At 51.7% G+C, this 25,329-nt stretch overlaps 1 protein-coding gene across 2 annotated transcripts in view; it reads right to left on the bottom strand.

Moving 5' to 3' along the window:
- Positions 1-303: 303 nt before the first annotated feature.
- B4galt5 (beta-1,4-galactosyltransferase 5) overlaps positions 304-25,329 on the bottom strand; it is a 70,474-nt gene continuing 45,448 nt past the window's right edge. For both annotated transcript variants that reach the window (XM_026390999.2, XM_026391000.2), the window contains exons 2-9: positions 16,951-17,085; positions 11,281-11,394; positions 10,045-10,169; positions 8,627-8,743; positions 7,003-7,190; positions 6,237-6,359; positions 3,089-3,190; positions 304-2,379 (exon numbers count right to left, since the gene is read on the bottom strand). In XM_026390999.2, the coding sequence (XP_026246784.1) occupies positions 2,232-2,379; positions 3,089-3,190; positions 6,237-6,359; positions 7,003-7,190; positions 8,627-8,743; positions 10,045-10,169; positions 11,281-11,394; positions 16,951-17,085 (1,052 nt within the window). In that variant the 3' untranslated portion in view covers positions 304-2,231. The remainder of the gene's footprint in view (positions 2,380-3,088; positions 3,191-6,236; positions 6,360-7,002; positions 7,191-8,626; positions 8,744-10,044; positions 10,170-11,280; positions 11,395-16,950; positions 17,086-25,329) is intronic.

Raw genomic sequence — 25,329 nt, 5'->3', positions numbered from 1 at the left:
ATCAGTAGCCTTGAAGAATGTCAGCTGCCGAAATATGCTCAAGGTCACATTTAGTTCTAGGGGTGTTTTTAACACGAGAATTCCATGCTGTGACAGCAATGTGCCTGGCTGTGTGATCATAACGGTTACACATGGCATCAACGTGGGGCATCAATGATCAACAGTGCACATGAAGAAACTCCACCTGACAGAAGACTCAGACGTGACTGAAGGGAATCTGAATGGCGCTGCAGCAGAGGAGAGCTTTCCTCTGTCCTCAGGAGGGTGTGGTGGCCTCCCACGTCCTGCTCCCGCCTGCCCCCCACACCTCACCCTGGACCAGAACGCATCTGTTCTGGCAGAGTTTCAAATGACACCCAGTCCGTCATGGGAAAGCAGACCACAGCCTTCAGTGATGAGGGGGATGAGAAGGGCCGGGGGCGCGCGGGTGGAGGGGGACCACTGTCGGCAGCATCGGGCAAGGGACATCCGACGGGCCTGTGCGTGCCGTTCCCTCAGGGGATTAACGCATGAAATGAACACATTTCTTTTAATACATGATATAACTCACCAGCATTTTCAAGGGCAGGTACCTGCTCTCTCATATGAGCTGGTAAGAGTTTGCAATGCAATTTATTCCTAAATACCACTCTGTTCTTCAAAAGAACAAAAACTCGAACCAAAATAACCAAAAAACAAAAAATAAGGCCTGGCCAATCACTCCCACAGCTCGTGGGGATCATACGTCCATGGAACCCAACACACACACACACACACACACACACACACACACACACACACGCCCTACACACACCCATGTAAACCATGAAAATTCAGGAGGTTGAAGGCAAACAAGGCAATTAAAAAAAATATGAAGTACTCTTCAGAAAGCACTCCCAATCACATGTGTAAATATGCTGCGTGGAAAAGGAGAGGAGCCGGGATTCTCCAGGATCCTGCACAAGTGGACAGAGCTATGAACTGAGGGCTTTGGCTCAGGGGAAAGAAAGAGGCACAAATTCAAACGCAAGACAGAATCTGACCTCAGAAAGCACGGGCGCTCTGCTCACCTCAAAGCTGGGCTGGAGTCTCCCCTGGACCCCAGCTGACCAAGGACACAGGTGTCACCTGCTCTCTGGCTTCACTCCCCCAGTGCAACTGCTCGTCATTCTGTGTGGCCCAGAACAGAACCATGAGGATACAGAATCTTCCCAGAAACAGAGGAGACAGGAAGCAGAGGAATCCCTGAAGCCAGCTGGTCATGTAGGGCACAGCTCCTAGAAACTGGCCAGTGTCCACAGGAAGGAGAAGAAAAACAGAGGGAAACGCCCGCTGTCTTATGATGTTGAAGGCCCAGAACTGAAGTCCAGAGGGCCGGTGCCTGGGGAGCCCGGTCTGCTTGGCACAGGCAGCAGCGCCTCTCCTGTCCCACAGGGCCCCAGTGGGCCTCAGGGCCACAGGGAGGGTCTGCACAGCAGGAGCCAAGCAGGACTCTGTAGGAGGGACAGGGAGGGAACAGAAAGGCCAGCTACTGGTGAGGTGGTCAGATTGTTTTGCTCTTGGGTGATGTGCCCTGTCTCCCTTCCAAGTGACCACAATTTGGGAGATGATATTCTTCAACTGCAATTTAACTGAGTTCCTGCTTTTGCCAACCAAAAAAGTGATCTAATGTATAAATCCTCGCTTTGAATTGGAGCCAGCTATAAAATTAAATTTTAAAAAGGCATTTTACATGGCTTATTTACAATTATACTTCTTCAAGAAGTGACTGTTATATGTTTATGTCTAGTTGTTGTACCCAAAGCCCTCCCCCACCCTCAATCCCTGCCCAAAGCAGATAATTTTTTTTAAAAAAAAAATGAAACCAAGAGAACACCAGAGATGCAGGGAATGGTGGAGATCCAGCCGCCGCCAGCCACGCTGCCTAGGACCCAAGGCTGGCCAGGCGATGGCAGGGCCTCGGCCGCTCACGGCCGGCCAGGGTTCTGGAGACTGGCTACGTCAGGACGCTGGGGTGGGAGACAGGAGAGAGCAGCAGGACAGACGTCCACCTCGTGGGCACAGAAAGCCGGGGCTGGCCCTCCATCCGAGCAGGTCCTCAAATGAAGGCGTTGTGCGTGTGCTCGGTCACGTTTCCTCGAACCTTGAAGTCCTCTGCTGGACCGCTTCTGCTCTCCCCGTGCAGACCCAGGACAGCCGGCAGGACCGTGTCCCTGTGGCGGTGGGAAAGCAAAGGCGTCCTCCCGGGCGTCTCAGTACTCGCTCACCTGCGCCAGCTCAGGCGTCAGGTTGACAGTGATGTTCTTGTACAGGGCGTCGTACGTGACGTTGGCGACGTAGTGGAGGTTGTTGAGGCCGTCCAGCCCCTGCCGCTCTTTGGACTTCCTCAGCAGCGCGTACCTGTGGAAACCACCACAGTGGCTCTCAGCGGGGACTCCAGCGCTTCAGAGGCCCAGAGCAGGGCAGCCCAGGGGGACGGAGCCAGGCCAGCACTTCTGGGCCACAGGCGGTGGCCGGCCATCCTGCTGCGGCTTCTGGGGGTAGTTTCCTAGACACCCCCAACTGCCGCCGGGCTGCCCTTACTGGTCACCTCCCTAACCGCCCAGCCCCGAGCCAGCGAGGAGCCACGGCTCAGCCCTGTTAACTGACTTGCTGGAGGTGACAGAGTGGGGAAGGGAGGTGAGACACTATAGACAGATCCAATGACAGTAAGTCCGTGCCCATCCCTCCCCCAGGGACAGAGCTAAGCGATCAGAATTGCTTTCTACAGAAAGTCCACCTCACAGTCTGCAAGGCCCAGGAAAAGTCCCTCTAGGAGCATGGAGAATGTCACTGTGCCCATTTGCACCTTACTTTTAAAAGACAAGAGGAACCCAGCTGCCAAGGCCACGCGTGAAGCTCGGGAGCACCTGTGCAGCCCCAGCCCCGAGCTGCCGAGGCGACCCACCCAGGGGGCTTCTCCCCTCCCTGTGGGCTGAGAGACATGGCTGCCCACATTTCCTCCAATGGTCCGTCCCCCTGGTACCGGCCTCACAGATACATCAGAACACTGCAGCCTGGGGCAGGGAGGGGGCTGGAACGAGAGGTCTAGCGGGGACACGGCACCAACCTTCCAAGAAACTGCACTTCTCCTCGGTGGTGGTGAGGGATGGACTTGTACTTCCCCGTGTCACCTTCCGGCCGGCTCACGGAGTAGCCTGCGTTCTGCACTCTGCAGGAGCAAGACCCGCCTGTCACGCCACCTGGACTTAGAGTTAACCGCTTCCACCGGGGGCCAACGTGCCCGGCGCCAGCCTGCACCACCCGCCAGTCAGCCGCTCGGCAGAGGCCAGCGGTTCCCACCCAGACTTTATGCTAACTGTGCCTAATATCAAAGTTTTGCAATTTAATTGAATCATACACAAATTATCAACAACACAAACCGTTCTTTCCATGAAAAGAGTTGACTGCTTTGAAAGAAAGAATGGCAAAGTGATTTTTTTTTTTTAAGGAGAATTTGGCAAAAAAATCTGAATTTAAAAGTGCTTAAATTCTGCACCCCTACCCCATACTGGAGAACCCAGGGTGCTTCACCACTGAGATACCCACTGGGTCTTTTTAAATTTTACTTTGAGACAGGGTCTGATGAGTTGCTGGGGTCACAGGTGTGCGCCGCCATGACCAGCAGAAATGCATGGATTTCTTGGCTGTTAGATGCACAACTATTTAGTCTAAATAAATGCCTGCACATATGAACAAGGAGGTTCACAGTTATAACTTCTGACAGTCACCAACGGGAAAGGAGTAGAGCTTGTTCCATGGGCACTACCAGGGAGAGGGGCAGGACGGCACTGGGAAGACTCCCAGACCCTTCTGAGTTTGTGTACCTGCGTGTCATCTGAATACTTACAGAAAATTAACTTCAGTTAATGACCAACATTTACTTTATTTTCAAAAGCTAAGCCAGAAAGTAAACAGACGGTGGGAATCCTTTCACACCTATTCTTTATTATTACTCTTTACTCATCAGTGTATAAACACCCACCACTCACACCGGGAGTTCACATGAGTGTGTACGGTGCGAGCCTCCTGGGACAGCAGGGACAAACTGCACGCGACCAAAATGCCACTTTACTAGGGAGGCTTTGGTGATGTGGGCACTTAGCACACAGAATGCTGGCCACGTGCAAACTTAAGGTATCCACTTGTCCTAACGTAGCTTAAGGGCCTTAAAACACTCCTATTCTGGCTGCATCATTTCCAGGGCTTCTTCCCAGGTGCGAAAAAGCAAGTGCTTTTTTATGTCTTACTCTACAGTAGGGAAAGGGCGGGCAGCACACAACAGGGACAGTTAGAGCAAGCAGGGCACAACCGCAGAAAGGATCACATGAGCCACTCACCGAACGTGACTTACTTAATGTTGGCATCCTACCCGCAATACGTCTAATGCCGTCACACTGCAGGTCAGACACTGGGAAGGGGCACCACACACGTCCTCACCTGATTCTCACGTCCCTGAGACTCATGCTACTGTGATTTTACAGATCTAAAACACTGATGCTCAGAGATTTTATTTTACTATTTTTTTAATACTACTTTTTAGTTGTAGTTGGACACAATACCTTTATTTTATTTATTTTTATGTGGTTCTGAGGATTGAATCCAGGGCCTCACACGTGCTAGGCGAGTGCTCTACGGCTGAGCCATAGCTCCAGCCCTGCTCAGAGATTTTATATCTTTGTTTTTGGTGTGGGGGGAGCTCAGAGATTTTATACAATTTTGGGGGGCAGAGGTAGTTACTGAGGATTGAACCCCAGGCCTCACACATGCTAGTCTGGTGCTCTACCACTAAGCCATGTCCCTGACTTTCCACTTATCACTTTTAATTCTTTTATTTTTCTGGTAGTACTAGGGATTGAACCCAGGTTTCTCAACCACTGAGCTATATCCCTAGCCACCCCCTCCCCCAAGATAGAGTCTCACTAAATTGCCAAGACTGGCCTCAAACTTGAGATTCTCCTGCCTCAGCTGGGATTACAGGTGTGCGCCATAGTACCTGCGCCACCTTCCACTTTTTAAAGACAAACTCACTGAGATGGTAATGAATGTTATTTCTAGGTGTTCAGGTTGTGGGTAATGAATTTTTGTAATCACCTGTATTTAATAATGAGTATATTCCTTTTTTTTTTTTTAGAGAGAGAGAATGATTTTTAATATCTATTTTTCAGTGGACACAACATTTTTATTTTTATGTGGTGCTGAGGATCGAACCCAGCCCCACGCATGCCAGGCGAGCGTGTTACTGCTTGAGCCACATCCCCAGCCCAAGTATATTCCTTATTATAAGAAAAATCATTTAGGTTTATTTTTACAGTCAAAAGAGAACAAAAAGAAAACAGCTGCTTTGGTGGGAGGTAGTTTTTTGTAGGGTGGTAGGAGGCTTTTTTTGGTGTGTTTTTAATGTTGTAACTATCACTTTTTAAAATACATAAAAATCATTTTTCTGACTGCAAATACTCTGGTCTTTGTCATTAAAGAAAACTAGTTAGCTGCTAAATTCCAGCCAGAGGAAGAACTGTGTGAAGCTGCTGTGACCAGCGTTGTGGCCAGGAGCCCAGCTGGCTGCTCAGAAGGGCGGGGGCTGTAAGCACAGAGTGCCCAGCAGCCTTCAAAGACTGAGAGCGGGCCAACTCCCGGGCATTTTATGTCGACTGCACACTGAAACACTATTTTGAATATAGGGTGTTAAATATTTTGTTAATCCACTACCAAAATGAATTTTACCTCTTTTACTTGAATCTTTTAAAATATGGCTACTAGGGGCTGGAGATGTGGCTCAGCGGTAGCGCGCTCGCCTGGCATGCGTGCGGCCCGGGTTCGATCCTCAGCACCACATACCAACAAAGATGTTGTGTCCGCCGAGAACTAAAAAATAAATATTAAAAATTCTCTCTCTCTCTCTCTGTCTCTCCTCTCTCACTCTCTCTTTAAAAAAAAAATAAAATAAAATAAAATATGGCTACTAGACGGCACAGGCTGCAATCCCAGTGACCTGGAGGCTGAGGCAGGAGGATGGCAAGTTCAAAGACAGCCTCAGCAACTTTGTCTCAAAATAAACAATAGAAAGGACTCACTGGTACAGCACCCCAGGGTTCAATCCCGCATCCTTGGGGAAAAAAGAAAGGAAGGTGGCTCCTGGGACATCTGCGTCGCCCTGACTGTTGCTCTGCCTGGCGGGCAGCCTGCAGCAGCCTCAGCACCCGAGCTAAGGGCAGTACCTGTTCCAGAGGTCATCGTCTTCTCCACCCCAGCCCCAGAAAGCATTGGGAAAGCCGTTGATCTTCCGAAACTGCTCCACTGTTAAGCCGCTTACTCCACCGAAGAACTCCGTGTAGGGAAGCCTGCAGGGAGAGCGAGCATGTCTCCTGTGTCGAAGGACGGCCTCTTGTGCAGCGGGCCAGCTCAGCGGAGGCCCATGGCCTCTCCAAGCTGCTGGCCTGAGCCAGCCGAATTTGTCTCCTGGTGCCGACACACACCAAAGGAGACGACTGAATTTGCCCTATTTGGTTTTTAACCATAGCTTTACAGAGATGTTCCTGACCCCCAATTCAAAGGGAGTGATTCAACAGCTGTCTGTGGATGAGCGTGCCACAATCATTATCAGTGCACTTCATCACCCTCCGAGAAGCTCTGTACCCATCAGCAGTCACCACCCCAAGCCCCCAGTCCTAGGTGCCCATGATCTCCTTTCTATCTTACAGATTTGCCCTAAGTGGACATTTCACCCACAGGACGTGCTACTCCACCCAGGACCTCTGTGCCTGGCTTCTTTCCTTTGGCCGGCTCACGGCTGCCCTGCGCCATGGTGGGAGTCAGCACTTCATTCCTGGGTCTGTCAGGCAGCACTCCACTGCACGGACGTGCCACAGCCTGCTGTCCCTTCACCAGCTGCTGGACACGGGGCCGCAGCTAACTGCATTTCAGGGTCTCTGCGTCTCTCACCCTTTCAGATGAGACCTCTTCCTTCAGGGAAATGACACTCACAGATACATGTACTTGTCCAGCTTCGTGGCAAAGTGCCTGGGCATCTGTCCACACCCATAGTAGTTGCGGTCACTCTCTGGAATGTGGTCCACATCATGGAAAATCAGACAGTCCCAGTCCAGGTCCTTCATCGCCTCTCGAAAGCCGACGTTGAAAAGCATGGCTCGGTTGAAGGGCTGGGTCCCGACCTAGAGGAAGAACTCTCTTTGAAAAGGAGCCTGGGAACAAACCCCCACAACCTTTGCCAGGCAGAAAGAACTTTCTAGAACCAACGAAAGAGACCCCTGGGCTCCTGTGAGTGGGACCAGCACCTCTCATCAATGACACCTGGTGTGACCCAGAGGTCAAAGGACCTCTGGCCTCGACTCTTTGGCAGTAAGAGGTGAGAAAGCCGAACTTCTCCCCCCAGACTGCCAAAGGCAGAAGTTCCAGCCCATAACAGCACGCACAGGGAGACCAGGTGAGGGACACGGCCACTTCTGCTTCTCACCACATCCCTAGCACCTGCCACCAACACGCTGACCACTCTGCCATTTCTATTTCATAACCAAATATAATAATAGAGGTTTTTGTTTGACTGGTTTTATTTTGAAGGTTCAACTAAGACAATTGTCCCTGAACACACCAGAGACTCCTGCCCCTGAATAAAGAGGCTGGTGACTTATGAAGACGCTAGGGCACAACAGGCAGCGCCTAACTTATCTAAATGCCAGCATTCACTCACCCTTGCCAATAACAAAACTCCCGACTCAGGATAGGCGCGTGAGGTTTAACCAAAACACCTGATCTGGTACTTAATGAGCGGACGTGTTTGACAGCAATGTCAACCAGCCACAGCAATGCAGACACGAAAGCTCCTCTCCAGAGCACCCTGGGCTCTCCCCCTTGCACACAGAACTCCCTCCCCTGTTAGAACAGTGGGGCTCATTCCTTGGGCTTCACTCCCTGTGAGACCCCCTGGGGAGGCAGACCAGGCTCAGAGGCCTGCCTGGAGGGGGGACAGGTTTGCTAACAGTGCGCAGAGTTGAGAATCGGAGCACTGAGGGGAATCTGTCAACCATTCATTTGTCCCTAGAGCTTCTAGTTAAAGGATCACATGTTTAAAACGTGCCTAAGAAGCCTGGTCAGTAATGTGACTGTAACTGAGCCAGGCAAAATACCACATGGGACTGGGGGGGAAAAAAAGACTTAGAAGGAATCTAATCCAATACTCTAGACTGAAGCAAAACCAACCCCAAGGCTTAGAAGTCTGTGAAAGTCCTGGGCCACGTGGTTGGTTAACAGCAGGTGCAGACTCCTGACTCCAAGGCCATGTACTCTGAGCTGGACCAACAGGCAGCTCCTATCTTAAGGGTTGGGAGCCTAAAGACATCACCCAGAGCAGCTGCCAGCAAAACCCCATAACAAGAGGCCTTTGTTGGCAGGCAGGCAGCCTTTCCATCCCAGACTTGAATCTGCCGGGGCCGGGCAACGTCTCACACCAAGCGCAGAAGTGTCTCTGCCCTTCCCCCCTCAGGGAGCTCAGCCCGAAGATCTCAGCTCCCTGGCTCTTCACACCGAAGATGGGCCGGTTCTACACTGCGGTTCCAAAAGAGAAAGGAGAGGGAGAGGCAGGACCACGTACCTGCTCGACCACATAAAACGCAAACTGCAGGCGCTGGCGCTGGAGCATGGGGATCAGGTGTCTGAGCAGGACCGGGAGGTGCTCGTGGCGGTTCCGGAAGGGGATGAGGATCGCCACCTGGAGGTGATTACAGCAAAACAGGTCACCTCAACTTCTTAGTCCTTGAATTTCTGCTTCACAGTGGACATCCCTGCAGCATGGCTGGGCCGTCCCCGGGGAGTCCTTGACATTCTCTAATACAGACCTGAGCTAGCAAGTCCACCCCAGAACTAATCGACTCTCATTCTTACATCACCACAGCGTGTACAGGGAGGGCCTGCTCCACCAATCCACGCTAGAACACACCCAGAAGACACGCATTCTACACTGTGACGCGACACGCAAACACACCCACAGACAGGTAAACATATGGGTAAATCAGAACAAGCTTTCAGCTGTATGCACACTGCACACTTACAGACTATCCCCTACATTATCACATACATAGCCAAAAGTGCATGTGTGTCTGTACGTTTTGTGGGAGCGCAGCTAGGACTGAATCCAAGAATGCTTTACCATGAGCTCGGCACCAGCCCTTTTGATTTTTTTAAAACTTTATTTATTTATTTATATGTGGTGCTGAGAATGGAACCCAGGGCCTTGCATGTGCGAGGCACGCGCTCTACCACTGAGCCTTAACCCCAGCCCCGCCCTTTTGATTTTGAAACAGGGTCTTGCTAAGTTGCCAGGGCTGACCTCAAACTTGTGATCCTTCTGCCTCAGCCTCCTGAGTCGCTGGGATCACAGGTGTGACTGCTGTACCTGGCTCTATGAACATATTTCTAAGAGCTTGTTGTTAGACTGATTTTACATCCCAGTGATGGGTGGGACACTGCTGCGCTCCAGACCTGCCTGACCTCTGCGCACCACGAGCGCCTGAAGGGACCAGCACAGAACCCGCTCCTTAAGAAACACTTGCTGAAAGAACAGACTTAAGCTGAGCTCATGAGCTCGACCTGCACCACGTCAAGTCTCCTCTCTTGACCTGGTCACGCGGCACACCACTGGACAAAGCTCAGGGTCGACCTGACTCTGCTTTCTCTCCCACTGATCTTAGAGCCATCAGGCCTGAAACACGAGAGGACTGGAGAGGACTCCTGCAAACGTGTCACCCAAGACCTACCACCCCCTGCTTTGCTAATACTCCTGTGAGGAAGACAAAAGGGTCTGGCTTCATCATCAGGATGATGCAAATTCCTGTGGCTACACAAGAGTCCTTGGGAAAGCTCATGTCTTCAAAACATTCAGTATTTTGCAAAACTAAATGCAAATGTGTTGCGGGCGTGGTGTTAGAGGAGGGCAAATTAGAAAAGGCCACAATCAGGAATTCCAACCCCAGATGATCCCTCCAGCACTTGGGGTCCAACTTCACGGCCTACCTTCCACCGAGGCAGGCAATCCGAAGGCTTCCAGTGGCCTCCGAGCTTGATGGTCGGGTCTCTGGAGAAGAGTGCATGAATGTCAGCCATTCCAATCTCACTCATGTTTACGTCTATTGGGCCCTCTGAAGAGAGAGGGAAAAATAAAATTAAAAGAACAAAAAATGATTGTTTTCCCCCTCTATTCAGGGTTTCATTCTCTGGATAAGTTCTGAGCCTTCGCATCTGACTGTGTGCCGGGGGACAGTGGGGTCCTCTGTGTGGCTTTCCACCTCTGTCTGCACTTCAGCGGAGCACTGCCATCCATAAAGAAGCGGCTCAAGGAGTCTGGACTTCAGAGTTGTCCCAGGGTGCAGAACGGCAGCTGAATTTCTCAGAGGAGGACAGAGGGGCTGAGCTCAGGCTGTGTTAGCCCACTCCTGACGCAGATCCAGGCACACTGCTGTCTCTGGACTCACCCGCCCGTGAGCCAGGGCCCAGGGGGTCGTGTCCAGTCTCAGAACACGAGCCTTTGACGTAGGCTGAGGACACACTCGGCAATCAACAAATGCTAGCAAAAGGATGACCTGGAAACACTAGCTTCTGTCTTAAAAAAATAAAAAATAAAAAGCACAACTAAGAAGCCCCAAAGTACAGAAAAATTGTGAGCTGTCAATGTGTCAGATCACACGTGGAGTTCCAAATAGAAAAATATCCCAAACTGATGTTATCGGCTGGCTGGCTGAGTGATGCTGGGTACTGATGCAGGGTGCCTTAGCACTGAGCTACCCTCAGCCCCTTTCATTTTTTATTTAGAGAGAGGGTCTTGCTAAGTTGGTGAGGCTGGCCACAAACTTAGTGTCCCAAGTCACTGGGATGACAGCGTGTGCCACTGCACCAGGCCCAAGACTTTTTCAAACACACAACAGCTTGTGAAGAAAATAACATATGCCTACCCAACTGGCTATCAACAGTGTGATCTGTACCAAGGGGACACAGCTGGCCGTCTCTGCCTTTTCCAGGACAACCTAATAGACCACAGCTTATAAACCAGGGGCAGGAGCCGCAGCCGAGCCCAGGCGAGCCTGGGAGGCGTGACGCAGAGCCAGCACCAATGCCTGCAGCGGGCCGCTCCAGAGGCCAGGAGTGTTCACGGGCTTCAGAGAGGGAGACCAGCAGACAGACCCACTGCGAGTTCCGCAAACACAAACACTAATCTGCTTCAAAGCAGAGGCTGGGGGACTGCACTCTACTCACTCATGGAAGGGAGCCTCTCGGGGCAGGGGAGGTTGGCGAAGTAGGTGAAGTCTTCAGGAAGGAAGGTCGTGGTCTGGAGGAAGGTCTCACTGTGGTTCAAGTCAAGAGGGTAATCTGGGGGGACAAGGGGAAAGCAACTCAGAGCGGTCCATGAGAGCAACGCCATCCCTCCTGCCTCCGGGGAGGCCTTCCTCGGTGCGGCTGGGCGCGGGCAGGGGTGGCTTTAAGCCTCCGCTTAAAAACGGGAACCCACTGATAGAAAGGGAACTGGAGGGGACGGCTTTAACCAGGCTCCCTTCCTGCCACAGGCTTCTTCTCTCCCTCCTATCAGCCCTAAGGTGGCCTGGAAGCTGGTCGGCTACTTCCTACTACAGGAGGTGAGGAGGTCACCCTCCCTTCTCCAGTTCCTGCCCCACGGTCACACACCCTAGCTGGGGTTGGGGCCCTCGGCAGTGTGGAAGTGATGGTGTCGACGGTGTCGTAAACGTCAGGGCTGAGCACCAGGAAGCCTGCCCCTAGCTCTCCTGGAGCCACCTCCAGCCTTTCCTCTGGCTCAGCTCACTGTGGCCCGAGGGCTGTCAACTCCACTCCCTGCGGGAGGGGTGACCAGTGGCTTTCCAGCTGTGTCAAGGCCTGGAGGAGAAGGCTGAGCCTCACACCCCCAGCTTCCTAAGGTGAGCGAGAGGAAGCGCAGTCCTGAAACCTCGTGCATTTGAGAGTTTCTGTTCTTTCTCATTTTGGTGTGGTTCAGTTTATAGAATTCTCGACTGGTAATGTGAAGGTGCTGTGTCCCTGCCTCTGAGGTGGCTGCTAGGGCTGAAGCCTTCTCGTTTGTTTGTTTAATTTTTATGTGGTGCTGAGACTCGAACCCAGTGCCTCATGCATGCTAGGCGAGCACGCTACCACTTGAGCCACATGCCACCCCCCCAGTTCTTAATCTTTACAGGTAGCCAGTAATTTCTTTCTGGATGTATGAATAACTTCTCACATTTCAAGAGATTTCCTATCAGGGTGCCTACTGAGGCTCTACCGTCCCTCACTGTGCGGCCACCTGGTCAGTCTTCTGTCCACGCAGTGCGAAGAGGAAGAGGAGCAAGAAGAGGAAGAGGAGCCAGAGGTGTGCTAGGCGAGTGCTCTCCCACCGAGTTCCAGCCCCAGCCCTCTTTGACAGAAGGTCCTGCTAAGCTGCCCGTGCCATCGTGCCTTCGTGCCAAGCAGGGGAGAGGAGATGGCTTGGCTCCTGTAGGGCAGCAGGATTCAGAGGGAGAAGCCGGGTGGCAAGGGCTCTGACTCAAATCCCCCCATCCTAGTTGGACTGACGGGTGACTGCAGCAGGTGGGCATGGCTGAAGGAGGGTCACAGGGGTGCCCTGGGAGACGCACCTTCCCTGCGGCCCCTTCTCCCCTCCTCTTTTCCTCTCTGCTTCCAGACCCTGCCATGAGCTGAGCAGTCCTCCTCTGCAGTGGCCCTTCTGCCACGACGCGCTGCCTCACCAGGTCCCAGAGCAATGGAGTCGGCCACCAGTGGACAGAGGCCTCTGAAACTGTGAGCCCCAAGTAAACTTTTCCTCCTTTAAGTTGTTCTTGTCAGGCACTTGGTCACGGTGACAGAACAGCTGACTGAAACAGTGGGACTCTGAGGTCTGAGGTCCCGTCCTCCCGTGTCCTCCCGTTAGGATGCCTGGGGAGGAGAGCTGGCCTTGGTTGCTTTTCAACAGCGTCCAGCCCAGCTTCATCTTCGCTGCACCTTAATTCTTATTTCCAAAAACAGCAGACACGGGTGATTCCTGGCTTGTGGGGGACTCTGGTGTCTGGGCTGGCTGTGGCTGTCCCTGCGGCTGCATGAGCAGTCAGTTTTCTCGGGACGCAGACGTCCGTTACCGCGGGTTGCTCTTATCCTCTGCTTTCCGACCTCCAAGGCTTTTGGCTGGGGGTCCTTCCCCTCCTGATTCTTAAGGATTCCTGACATTAAAAAATGAATGCACCTTCCCGTCACTTCAGTGGGCTTTGCAGAGGGTGGCAGCAGACGCCCTTTTCCTAGGGACTATAACTGGGGCCCTCGAGGAGGACCTTCTGCCCTCGCCTGCCTTTCCAGACTGATAGAGGGGAGCGCCGAGCGCACACCTCCCACAGGAGGGGCTGGTGTGTGGCGGACTGCCCGGGCTGGGCCTCTGTACCGCGCTGCGTGGCTCTTGCAGAGTTTACTGAAGTCTCTTTCCCAGTCCTTTTAGATTCATGATGATTCCATGAAAATGAAGATTTGGTGTTCACATTCACTTTGCAACCTAGAACCGCAGAATCTTCAACTCAGATTATTTTTAAAAAAGCACTGAGAAAGGGCCTCCAAGAATTGAATGAATCACTAAATTCTTTCAAAATACATGGACTTGGCACCAACTCTGTAAGCACCTGTGGCAAAACCCAATGAGAGGCGGCCTGAAGGGGATTTTAACTGGGTCTTAACAAAGGAAGACTCTGTCCTTCTAGCTAGAGCTGTCCTGAGACACTGAACCTGCACTTGTGGAAACCAGAATGTGAAGACTTTATAAACCGAGGAAGCCCGAGCCAACCCTCCTTCTGAAGGTAATAACGACTTCAAAATCTATGTGAAGAACCCAAGTACTAACTATGACCCTGGATGATTCTGAGATGTGTTTCTCTTAAGAAAAAGAAAAAAAAAAGGATGTTTCATTGCTGACCAACACGTCCCTGATGGGTCTATGAGCTGGCGAGGGGCCCTGGTGAAGAGAGAGGAACTGGTGGGAATAGCAGCACCACCATTAGACACACCTTGAAGGCCACAGGCCACAGCAAAAACAGAAGAGGGATAGTCTAGGCAAGGGCAGTTTCAAGCCTTAAAGGCACAACCTCAACAGGAAACAGGAAATTTGGGGGGGGGGATAAAAAAGAGACCAGACATTTCCATCTGGAAGGATCCTGCTATTTGGGGTGTGTCAGAAGATAAACTGCCTTCTACTTCCTTCAAACATCGAAAAAATAAACACGGTAACAAGTAGCATGAAACAAAACAATACTTTTCTTCTGACTACTAAATTAATAACGTGCCATTTAAGGGATAAAAAACAACTCTCACTACACCTTAGAGGTAAAACAAAACAAAACCCAATTTCCTCATTTCTTATTTTAAATCCTTTAAGCAAAAACGTCAAAAAGGGCTGGGGAAAGGCTCGGTGGCAACGTGCTTATCTAGCATGCACAAGGCCTAGGTCCCATCCCCAGCTCTGCAAAAAATAAATTAAATTTACTTTCTTAGCAACCATAGAAACCTTTTAAAGAAATGGAAGACAGCTGGGCGCAGTGGTGCACGCCTGGAATTCCACCAATTCCAGAAGCTGAGGCAGAAGGATAGTGAGTTCAAAGTCAGACTCAGCAACTTAGTGAGACCCTGTCTCAAAAAAAAACCCATAAAAATGGCTGGGGATGTGGCTCAGTGCTGATCATCCCTGGGTTCCATCTCTGGTACAAATAACCAACAAAAAGGTTGTGGAAGAGGCAGAGGAAACGAGCAGCTCTGGCCCTGGGAAGATGGCACAGCGACTGCCAAGAAGTAGCGGGTCACTGCACGCCCCACTCAGGGGGCCTCTACCCAACATCAGTGTCTTCTGTGCCACTGAGTGAGGCAACTGCTCAAAGACAGGCTTGCTGAATTTCCAAGGCAGGGGTCGGTAAGCCACTACCCAACCCCAAGAGTATTTTCTCCCTGTGAAAAAATGGAGGGGCTGGAGTGTGGCTCAGTGGTACCCCATCTTAGCAGGCTTGAGGCCCTGGCTTGGATCAACAGCAAAGGGAGACAGGAGGGGGTGGCTAGAGAGGAGACAGAGAAACGATGTGGTCAGATGTCATTTCCAAAACTCAGAAGACAAAGCAGACAGGTTCAAAACAAACAGCTGGGTGTGGGGGCACCGCAGCCACTCAGGAGGCTGAGGCAGGAGGATCCCAAACCCTCAGCAGCTTAGCAAGACCCTGCCTCCAGATAAAAAGCAAAAGGGGCCAGGGGTGTAGCTCAGTGGTGCAGCGCTGGATCCAAAGCCCATCGGGGAGAAGGGGCGAGGGGCTTATCACTCTGCAGACTCACAACCTACATTGCTGCTAAACTGGGAGCAGCAGGCTGATGGTCAATCTTTTAAGGATTTAACTTCCCTTCAAGAAGCAATACTTTCTCTTGATTTCCCAAGTACCACAGGGTGATTCTCACAGCAAAGCAATTTCACTTTCTACAGTGAACTTCAGACCATCTCAGAACTTATGACAGGAGAGAGGACTGATTCAAAAGAAAGAACCTACTTAAAAATATACACAAACGGGCTGGGGATGTGGCTCAAGCGGTAGCGCGCTCGCCTGGCATGCGTGCGGCCCGGGTTAGATCCTCAGCACCAGATAAAAAAAAATATACACAAACAACTGGGCTTAGATGGAATCTAAGAAGCCACAGAAAAGCATATTATCCTTGGTTAAATAGGAGGCAAATTTTAAGTGCTTATGCAAACATCTCAGACCCTTCTAGTTTTTTTTTTTTAAACCATCCCTGGCTGGACAGGAAAACATCCTTTTATAAGGTCTGTTGTATTCAGTTTCTGGAAAGTTAAAAAGAAAGGAAAAGCTTCATCTTAAAGGTGAAGAACTTGATGGGCACAGACTTTTTTAAAAATATTTTTATTAAGTTATTAATGAAATTTCTTGTTTTATTTATTTATTTGGCTGTGGTGCTGAGATTCAAACCCACGGCCTCTCACAGGCCCAAAGCATTGGTGCCAGGTGACCGTGGCCTGGGACTTCCCAGACGGTGAGCCACAGTGAGCGTCTCCTGGGCTGGTTATTTCAGGTGTGTGATGAGTGACGGAAGCTCACACACCAGACCCAACCACGCAGCAGAGACCAGACCACAGATGAGCCCCACACCTGACCAGAGGGAAAGCCAGCACACCCACTGCACCTGCTCCAGGAGCTGCCTTTCTGCCACTGGGATTTGTGAAAACTGTCCCCAAATCACATGATCATCATGAAATGGAAATCCGTTCAGATTCGACAACAGCACCCGTGAACAGGGGCTGGAGACGTCTCAGGCTGGAAAAATTCAAGTGGGTCCAGGAGAACAAAGAGCTGGACCACCTCTCCTGATTCAGCAACCAGCGCCAGATTATGACACCGCAGAGCACCACGCAGACATGACCCCTCCCCACCACGTGTACCTCAAAATCAGATCAACAAGCCCAGTGTTAAGCCATGCAGCGAGTCTGAGGAGCCTGACCAAGCTCCCCTTCCCACCAGCTGGACAAACACGTTTCCTGAAAATAAGTCAAAATCATTTCCTCAAGTAGCTTCTGAACTCCTGCTCTGCTGTGGTCCTAAACACACACTTAACCTGCTTGCTGCAGGACACTGGTGGCCACTACAGGGAAGGGGTCTTTGAGAGTATTCTGAAAGGCCCTTTACCTGCCTGAAAAGCAGGAGGAGAGGTAACAAGCCACCCATTCGCCCTCACGGCCTGTGAGCAGGAGTGAGCTAGGCGCCGGGTAGGAGCGCCCCCTCCGCAGCAGGGCCAGCAAGGCCAGGCCGCCTGCCTCGCCTTCAAACGCACCCTTTCCCATTTTGAAGCCAATTAACCCCTTGGGAGGAGACACCCCAGGACTCCCTTTTACTAAGAACATACCTGAGTCATTCAGGCTGCTGTTCCTCTTGGCGTAAGCGCTGCGCACCACCTGCTCATACACCTGGGCACCTATGGTCCGCACGTTGTCCCGAAGAAGGATGCCTTGAGCCTGCATCATGAAGAGGTAGGTGTTCACTGCAGAACAAGAGCGCAGAGCACAGGAACTCAGCAGCGTGCGACTTTGGGTTTCAATTTTTTAATATTTATTTTTTAGTTCTCGGCGGACACAACATCTTTGTTGGTATGTGGTGCTGAGGATCGAACCCGGGCCGCACGCATGCCAGGCAGGCGCGCTACTGCTTGAGCCACATCCCCAGCCCTCTCTTTTTTTTTTAATGTTTATTTTTTAGTTGTATTGAACATAATGTCTTTTCTATTTATTTACTTTTATGTGGTGCTGAGAATCGGACCCGGGCCTCACATGCGAGCGAGCGCTCTACCACTGAGCCATGGATTTCTTTTCTTTTTGCACCTGTAAAACCTCTTTCAGCTCTAAAACCCGACAAGGCCACATCTCCACTTTCCATACTGGATGCAGTGTTTTCAGGACACTAACATTTCCTGGGAGGCTCGGGGGAATTTCTGTCAATATTCATCAGTTGCAGAAAAGCTGGTCTCCAGCCCCAATCTCTGTCCTAGCACCGTGATGCTAGGAAGACTTTTTTTTTTTTAATATTTTTTTTAGTTGTAGATGGACACAATATCTTTATTTTTATTTATTTATTTTTACATGGTGCTGAGGATCGAGCCCAGGGCTTCACACGTGCAAGGCAAGCGCTCTACCGCTGAGCTACAACCCCAGCCCTAGGAAGACTCTTATGAGCCCATTAAATCATTTTTAAGAGGTCTCTGCTCTCTTTAAGGTCACCTTTTCCACACCAGATGGCCCCCACAGAGAGCTGAAACTGCCGACTCCTCTGCCTCTGCACACACTGGCATCGGGTCTGGCCCTGTGAACCCTCCTGAAATGGCAGACTAAGGCTCCACGCTCCTGTGGGCTTGTAACAACAGAATGCCAGCCGCCCTGTGTCCCCACCAAACCAGCACAACGGTGCGAGGCAACAGGGAAAGCGCAGGCAGCATGGTCTTGTCACCTGGGCCTACACTGAAGAGATGAGCATTCAGATTAGCCAGCCTAATCTGTCACTGTCATCTCTGCAGGGTGACCACCTGATGTCCCTTAAGTCTCTCTAGAATGCAAAACCAGGAAATCACAGACACCAATGGAACCCATGCACCCGTTTGCCATCTCAAACATGAGGGCGCCTATTTTCAAGAAACTGTGTGGCTTTTTTTTTTTTTTAAACATTTATTTATTTATTAGTTATTGGCGGACACAACATCTTTGTTTGTATGTGGTGCTGGAGGATCGAACCCGGGCCACACGCATGCCAGGCGAGCGCGCTACCGCTTGAGCCACATCCCCAGCCCGCTGTGTGGCTTTAAAACACTCCCAATCAGGCATTCTATTTACTCACTCTCCCTCATCAGGGAGAAGGGTGTCCTTCATGGGTGGCCAGTTACGATCCAAGCTCTGTGTCTGAAGGTAGAACCACCCCAACATTTGGCTAGACTCTAGCCTAGCTGCAGGCAGCACGGGCCTCAGCAGAGCGACCCTCCAGGCAGCGTGTACAGCCTGGGCCACCAATTCTGCTCTTCAACAGAAGCATCCTGCTGACACTGATCATTATTACCAGAGTGTCCGGGACATAATGGGAGTAAACGGTGACTGAGCAGATGAATGAATGACGCTCAAGAGTCAATTTACTTTATTCCAAGCAGCTGTGTTTGGTATCTATGCTGGTAGTGGTGATGGGAGTGAGGCTGGGGACAATGACGGGCACAACTCCCCAGTGTTAAACCCCCAAGGCCAACATGAAATGGACACGAGATTCCAAGTCCCCTCTATGAGCAGACAGTCAGTGTGCAGCGCGTCAGGAGTGGGGCGTGGCTCAGAGTGCTCTGCGCTGACCAAGGCGGCTGCTAGTTTCCTACTCGGTCAGAAAACAGATCAGATATCATGGCTAGAAAAAGCTAAGGAAAAAGAGAGCTTCCAAACCCAAGCAACATGTAATTCTGCGAAACCTAAGCAACAGGAGTGACGTCTCATTTTCTAACTCCAGAATACAGCACAGTGCTGGCTCGCAGCGGGCCGGCCATCCGTGAATAGCCAGTGACCCCAAGATTCCAACTTGGCACCAAGTTTCTAACTTTGTTCTATGTTGTCATCTGGGCTATATAATATGTTGCTGTGGCCCTGAAATCTCCCCTCATCCCCACTGACTGCTAAACCAGTGACAGTGTTCACCGAGCAGCACGGCAGAGCCTGTGCTGGGCCTGCAGAGTCCGCTCCTCCCACAGGGGCTCAGCCGCTTCAGCCTTCCCCCCTTGGCTTTGCTTCCAGCTGTGGATTCCTGTGCGATGGCCTCCTCACGCCTCTCCAGGCCTGTCCTGCTCCTCCAGAGCTTCCGAGAGCCCGTTTCCTGCAAGGCTCCGAGTCCTTGGGTATGCAGGGCCCACAAGCTTGCACCTATAACCAGCTCTCGAGTGACAGACACCATATTGCTGTCCCACCGCTACAGAGAACTTCAGTTACACAATAAATAAAAGTCGTCCGTATTTATTGTGTCCTGAATTGTGTGATTCTTTTTCTCAATCCTTGAAATTAACCTAAGAGGCCAGCAACTATGACCTAACTAACGCCAGTTACCTTCGGCCTCGGGTTCTCCAGGCACCACGGAAGGCGCTGGAGTGACCCAGTGTGCCACCCTCTTAACCCTGCTTCACTGGTCCAGCTACACTGTCACCACCTCCCTCCCAGGTTTCAAGACCCACGTGGCTCTCAAGTCTTCAGCTCCCTCAACTGCAGGGATCTTTCCTCCTCACAGTCCTGGCCAAGCAGACGCCCGCCCGGCTCCGCCTTCATCCCTGAGCTGCCGCTGACCTGCAGGGGCTCTGCCCTCTCTGCCAGGCACATCCTATTAACCCCTCAAGCCCAGCTGACGTGGTTCTGGAGGAAGCCTTGGTACCAGGCCAGTTCTCTTCCATTTCTCAAACAGATCTCGAAGATTGGCTTTTGTTTACTTTGTCTTGAGTTTGCCCCCGTGTCTCCTGTGCTAGTCTCGCTGTTCAGCTAATAAATTCACACTTGCTGATACTGTTTCTAATTATCCACAGGAACTAGTACAATGCTTAAAAATAAAAAAAGACTGAGGAAGTAAATATTACCAAACAAAAGGAAACAGTCACAAATTCACAGGCTTGGGACCAGCTGGGATTTTAAGGACACTCCTCAACATCCTCTCATGCTTCCACACTACCCAGAAATGACGGATTCCATGCACACAGACCCAGTCCGCACACCATCTGCAAAGAAAAGTCTACCCTGGTTCAGGCCAGTGTTTCCCAGTCCCCTTCACCTCCTGCCTCTCACCTGCCTCCCTCTCCATCCTCCTGTGTGCGCCACGCCCCCCCCCTTGCTCTTTCTGAACACTGGCCCAGCTGTCTGCCTTCGACAAACCAGCGCCCACAGTGACAGAGTGGTCCAGGTGCACTTGGAGGAGCCCAGGAACAAGGAAAGCCACTAGGAGCCCTGCTCCATCTGTTGGGAAAGAACTGTCCACTTGGCCTCTTCTGGAGATTTGTGATGTACAGTGACTCAAGGCCCAGAAATTCCCAGAATGTTCAGCTACCTAACCTGCCACTTCCCAACCCAGCACCTTTCTCTGCATAATAACCAGTGACATGGAGTGGCTCTCTGCAGAGCTCACCTTGGGAAATTCTGTTTGGGGTACTTCTGTGAGTGGACTTTAGAGGGTCCTCCCCTTGGTCAGGTAGGTATTCGGCTGACACCTGATGCCTGTTGTGGAAGCAGTCAGTCGCTCCTCAGACCCACACTGAGATCAGTGGAAGCGGAATCCCCTGTCTTAGCAGCAGATGCTAAGCTCCCTTCTGTTGTGTGCCACTTGGTCGTAGAGAAGGAACGTGGGGCCTCCCAGTGTCGCTGTCAGAAGCCTCACTACTCAGCCCAGGGCTCTGGCCCAAAGGAGGAACTCTGTGCCCTCCCACACCACTTTCCCTTTATGGTTCACACCTCTGTGACAGATACCATCTCAAGTCTCCATTTAGGACAGCAAGCCCTCCAGAGGTAATTCGCCTAAGGCTATATGACTGCAGGTTAAAACCCAAGAGGTAAAGTTAGGTGCTTCATGACCTAACTCATGCCCTTCGCCCTGGAAACTGCAGAAGCATGCCCCTGAGCCAGCAGCCGAACAGCAGCTAAAGCAAGTGCCTGCTGGGCACCTGCCCCACTGTGCGCAGCTCTAGCCCCAGGGCGCCAGGATGAGCTCCCTCGGCAGGCAGGGGGCAGGCGGCAGGTAGGGGGCAGGCAGCAGGTAGGGGGCAGGCAACGGATGGCTGCGGCCAGAACTGTGAGTGCAGTACAGGACGAGGACCCTGCGTTGTGCATGTCATCAGATACCAATTTTCACCTCTTCCTGAGTCTGGGTGAGGAAGCTCTCAAAACCACAGTTCAGCTGAGAAAAATCAACCCCACTGAGGTTGCAATCCGAAACTTCCACCCAGAGGCCAGTGCAGCAGCCTTGGGCCAGGCCTCATCTGCGGCAGGGGACCAAGGTTACCTCTTGGCCAAGAGAGCAGCCTGCCCTCCTCTTGCCCAGGACTCTAACAGGAAGACCTACTCTCCCCCTCCGTCAGAATCCCGCCAGCCTCCATCTTGTCATCAGGTGACACATGTCCCCTTGAACACACTAAAAATGATCATGACTTGGAAAAATTCCTCACAAAACAATGAAACTGACTCTCCCGATCAGGAGCCCCCTGATTTGACATCATGAACCCGACAGGGGAAGAAAGAAGCAGGACACTTAAGCGTGCATGGCAGGCCCCCTCCGCTGGCTCGCCAGCCCCCTGGAGGCCAGCAGGGTGGGCTGAGGAGAAAGCCGCCCTCCAGAGCCCCTCCACACCCGCCCCTGCGTCCCTGGAGGGCCACACATCTGCGAGCCTACCTGGCCTCCCACTAGGCCACAAGCTCCAGGGGGACCAGGAGGGCACCTGGTGGCTACACAGAACAGGCGCCAGGGACACGAGGACACACAGTGAGATGCACTCACAAGTGAATGTGCTGATAAAGGGCGAGGACTGGGACAGGACAGTGGACTCTCCTCAGCACCACCCTGCTCCAGAGGGACCCGATGGGACTGGAAGCCTTTATTCCCCACAGCCAGACTCCGTTCTCGGGAACCCAGCACGGCGTGAACCTGCTCCAGGAAAGGCCCGGCGCCCTCACCACTGCGCAGAGCACAGAGATGAGCTTTCTCCCAAAGTGCTCCCTGCTGCTCCTCCTGCTCAGAAAAGCTCTTTAAAAATGCCCCTTACTATAAAGCACAAATTTATCCAGAACTTGTGCGACATTAACCCTGGGAAAAAAAGAAAAAACTGAAAGTTCATCCAAAGGCAAGTGGCTGAATAAGGACTCGCGGCGGGCGGAGTGCGCGAGGGCATAAAGGAGACCAGGAGTTGTTGGGAGGGTCCTGAACATCAAATGGCCCAGAGGCTCACCAGTGACCTGCCCCCCATCTGGGGACTATTGCACACCAACAGGAACGAGCTGGGACCACGGGAGGGCTCCCACACGTCACGTGGAGCAAAGCCAGACACCAAAGCCATGTGTGGTGACATGGGTGTGCGCATCGTCTAAGAGCAGCACCCCAACCCATGAGCCCACAGAGGGCCCCACCTTGGGCGTGGGGAGGGGTGAAGGTGGCTGCTACTCGTCCTGCCTTTGGACCTGGGTTCCGGTTACCTAGGCATATCCACGCTGTAAAGATCCATCAAGCTGCTCACTTACTCACACGGGTTTTAATATGTACATTATACGTCAATAATAGTTACCAAAAAATGAGGAATCCATGAACTAATTACCAGGAAGAAAAACAGGGCCCACAGAAAACAATTCAAGTAACTTGTGAACACAGGGCTGGGGGTGTGGCTCAAGCGGTAGCGCGCTCGCCTGGCATGCGTGCGGCCCGGGTTCGATCCTCAGCACCACATACCAACAAAGATGTTGTGTCCGCCGAGAACTAAAAAATATTAAAAATTCTCTCTCTCTCTCTCAAAAAAAAAAAAAAAAATTCAAGTACCATTCAGTTTAATGCAGCTCTCAATGGAGCATACATTCAAACTATTCTTTCTTAAAAACAAACAAACAAACAAAAAAAACTTGTGAACACAACACTCAGACACGACATCTTAATGGGGTACACTTGAAGGACAAAAAGAACCATCAAGGGCTGGGCAGTGGCCCCATCTGTAATCCCAGCCACTCAGGAGGCTGAGGCAAGAGGATCACAAGTTCAAAGCCAGCCTCAGCAACTCAGCGAGGCCCTGTAGCCTAGCAGTTAAGGCCTCTGGGTTCAATCCCCTGTTCAAAAAAAAAAAAAAGAAAAGAAAGAAAGAAAGAAAAAAAAAGCCATCCCTAAGGATCCGGGACTCTGGCAGGTCTGGTGTCTGAAGCCTCACTTGAGTCACCCCCTGGCACGGATCTCAAGGGCTCAGGGCTGCTAAACCCTCAGGGGAAAGGGAAAGGCCGACTGGAAGGAGGCAACCACAACACAGCCCCATGCCTCCCCCATGTATCACATGCTAATCACACAAGGAAGTGTAACGCTGCAAAGGCGGCGCTGACCCCTCACCAAGGTCCCAGCTCATACCTAGGCATGGACATGCCTAGGAACCAGACCCCAGATCAAAAGGCAGGACGAGGAGCAGCCACCTTCACCCCTCCCCCACGCCCAAGGGTCCCGACCCAGGCACCCCAGCATCCTCAGGTTGCACCTCCTCACACAGGCAAGTAAGAGGAGCCGGCTCCTCCTACCCAATGGTCCTGCTAGCCTATTTCAGAGAAGATCAGAAGAGAATTCCAAAATGTGGGGCATCACATAAAAGTACTGGAACCGTTCTAGATTAAGAGACATACCCAATGCAGCCCACGAACTCTGATTAAACCATGAACAGGAAACAGAAAGGGCGAAAGGCACACTGAGACAAGGGGAAAAAACCTGAACATGGAACGCACCGAGCCCACCTCGGGTCCTTCAGTGATCGCAGCGCTGTGGTCATGCAGAGTGCCCTCTTACTAGGAGGAGCATATTTAAGTGTGTAGAGGGCTAGCATCAGATATCTACAACTTTACTTCCAAATGGTTAGAAAAATGTGCACATGCACGCAGGGGGTTCAGGTGTCTGTGGAGCCACGTGGAATGTGGCAAAATTCTAGCAAGTGGCAGATGCAGGTGAGGGGTGTTTGCATAATCACCACTAGTCTCTCTCCCTGTGAGGCTGCCATTTCTTTCTTTCTGAAAGAAACACTTGTTGTTAATTAAGTTTGTTGCAACTGCCAGGTTAAGTAGGTTACTACTTTTCTGCCAGACTCAGAGCTGACCTGGAGCTCAGGTTGCTTACGGGGAGAATGCGGAGAGCCAAGGTTCCCCGAACTTGCTTAGCAAAGAGCCCTCATGATTTCCCACAACCTCACAACAGACACAGAACCCCAGGGTCGTCTTGGAAAAGGCTAACAAGGAGGCCTGGCCTCCAGTCACATCTGTCTGGGAACAGGAGAACTGTGCCGGGACGGGACGAGGGCCAGGAAAATCCTCCTGGAGTGGAGGTGGGGGTGGGGGGGGTGGGGTCTTGAAGGAAGAGCCCTCACACAGGAAAGGAAGAGCAGAAATAAAGACTTTCGGGTACAGGCAGAAAACACACCTGAGCAACTAAAGTCAGCACGGCACGGTCACCATGAAGGGCACCTATGGTGCGGCTAGAGCAGGAGCATCCAGACTACAAAAGGCTTCATATGCTGCACTTGGGGTGTGAAATTCATTCTCAAAGCCCTGGCATGGAAGAAGTGGGCCAGGACTGCACTTCAATTCAAGGGGACCGACTAGTAGAAATCAATCAAACAAGTAAATTCACCCCTAGTCAAAATCTGGAGCTCCAGATGATTATGGAATGAACTGTCCAGACCCAAGCCTCCTGGATGAATGAGTGAGGCTTTGTATGTGAAATCACGGTTGGTTACTCTAAGCTGGGCGCCCAAACCGTGCCAGTCTGTCCTTTCTGTCTACATGAAGCAGCAGGAAGAAAGCACGTCTTCAGAAACCTGAAGAGGTGGGCAGGAGGAGTGAAGCCATGGACACCCTCATGCTAGGCAGAGAGGGTGGGTGGGCAGTGAGGGCTGCAGAGCCAGCAGGGAGCTGCTTAGCATCCCCATCCCTGGCGGGCAGCCGTCCTTTCCCTGGGCTCACTCATCACATTTCTCTGCTCTCAACACCCCCTCCAGACAACAATGTGGGAGTTTTAA

This window comes from Urocitellus parryii, chromosome 6 (genome assembly GCF_045843805.1).
Source record: "Urocitellus parryii isolate mUroPar1 chromosome 6, mUroPar1.hap1, whole genome shotgun sequence".
Classification (NCBI taxonomy): Eukaryota; Metazoa; Chordata; class Mammalia; order Rodentia; family Sciuridae; genus Urocitellus; species Urocitellus parryii.
This window is presented reverse-complemented; position numbering and strand designations above follow the sequence as displayed.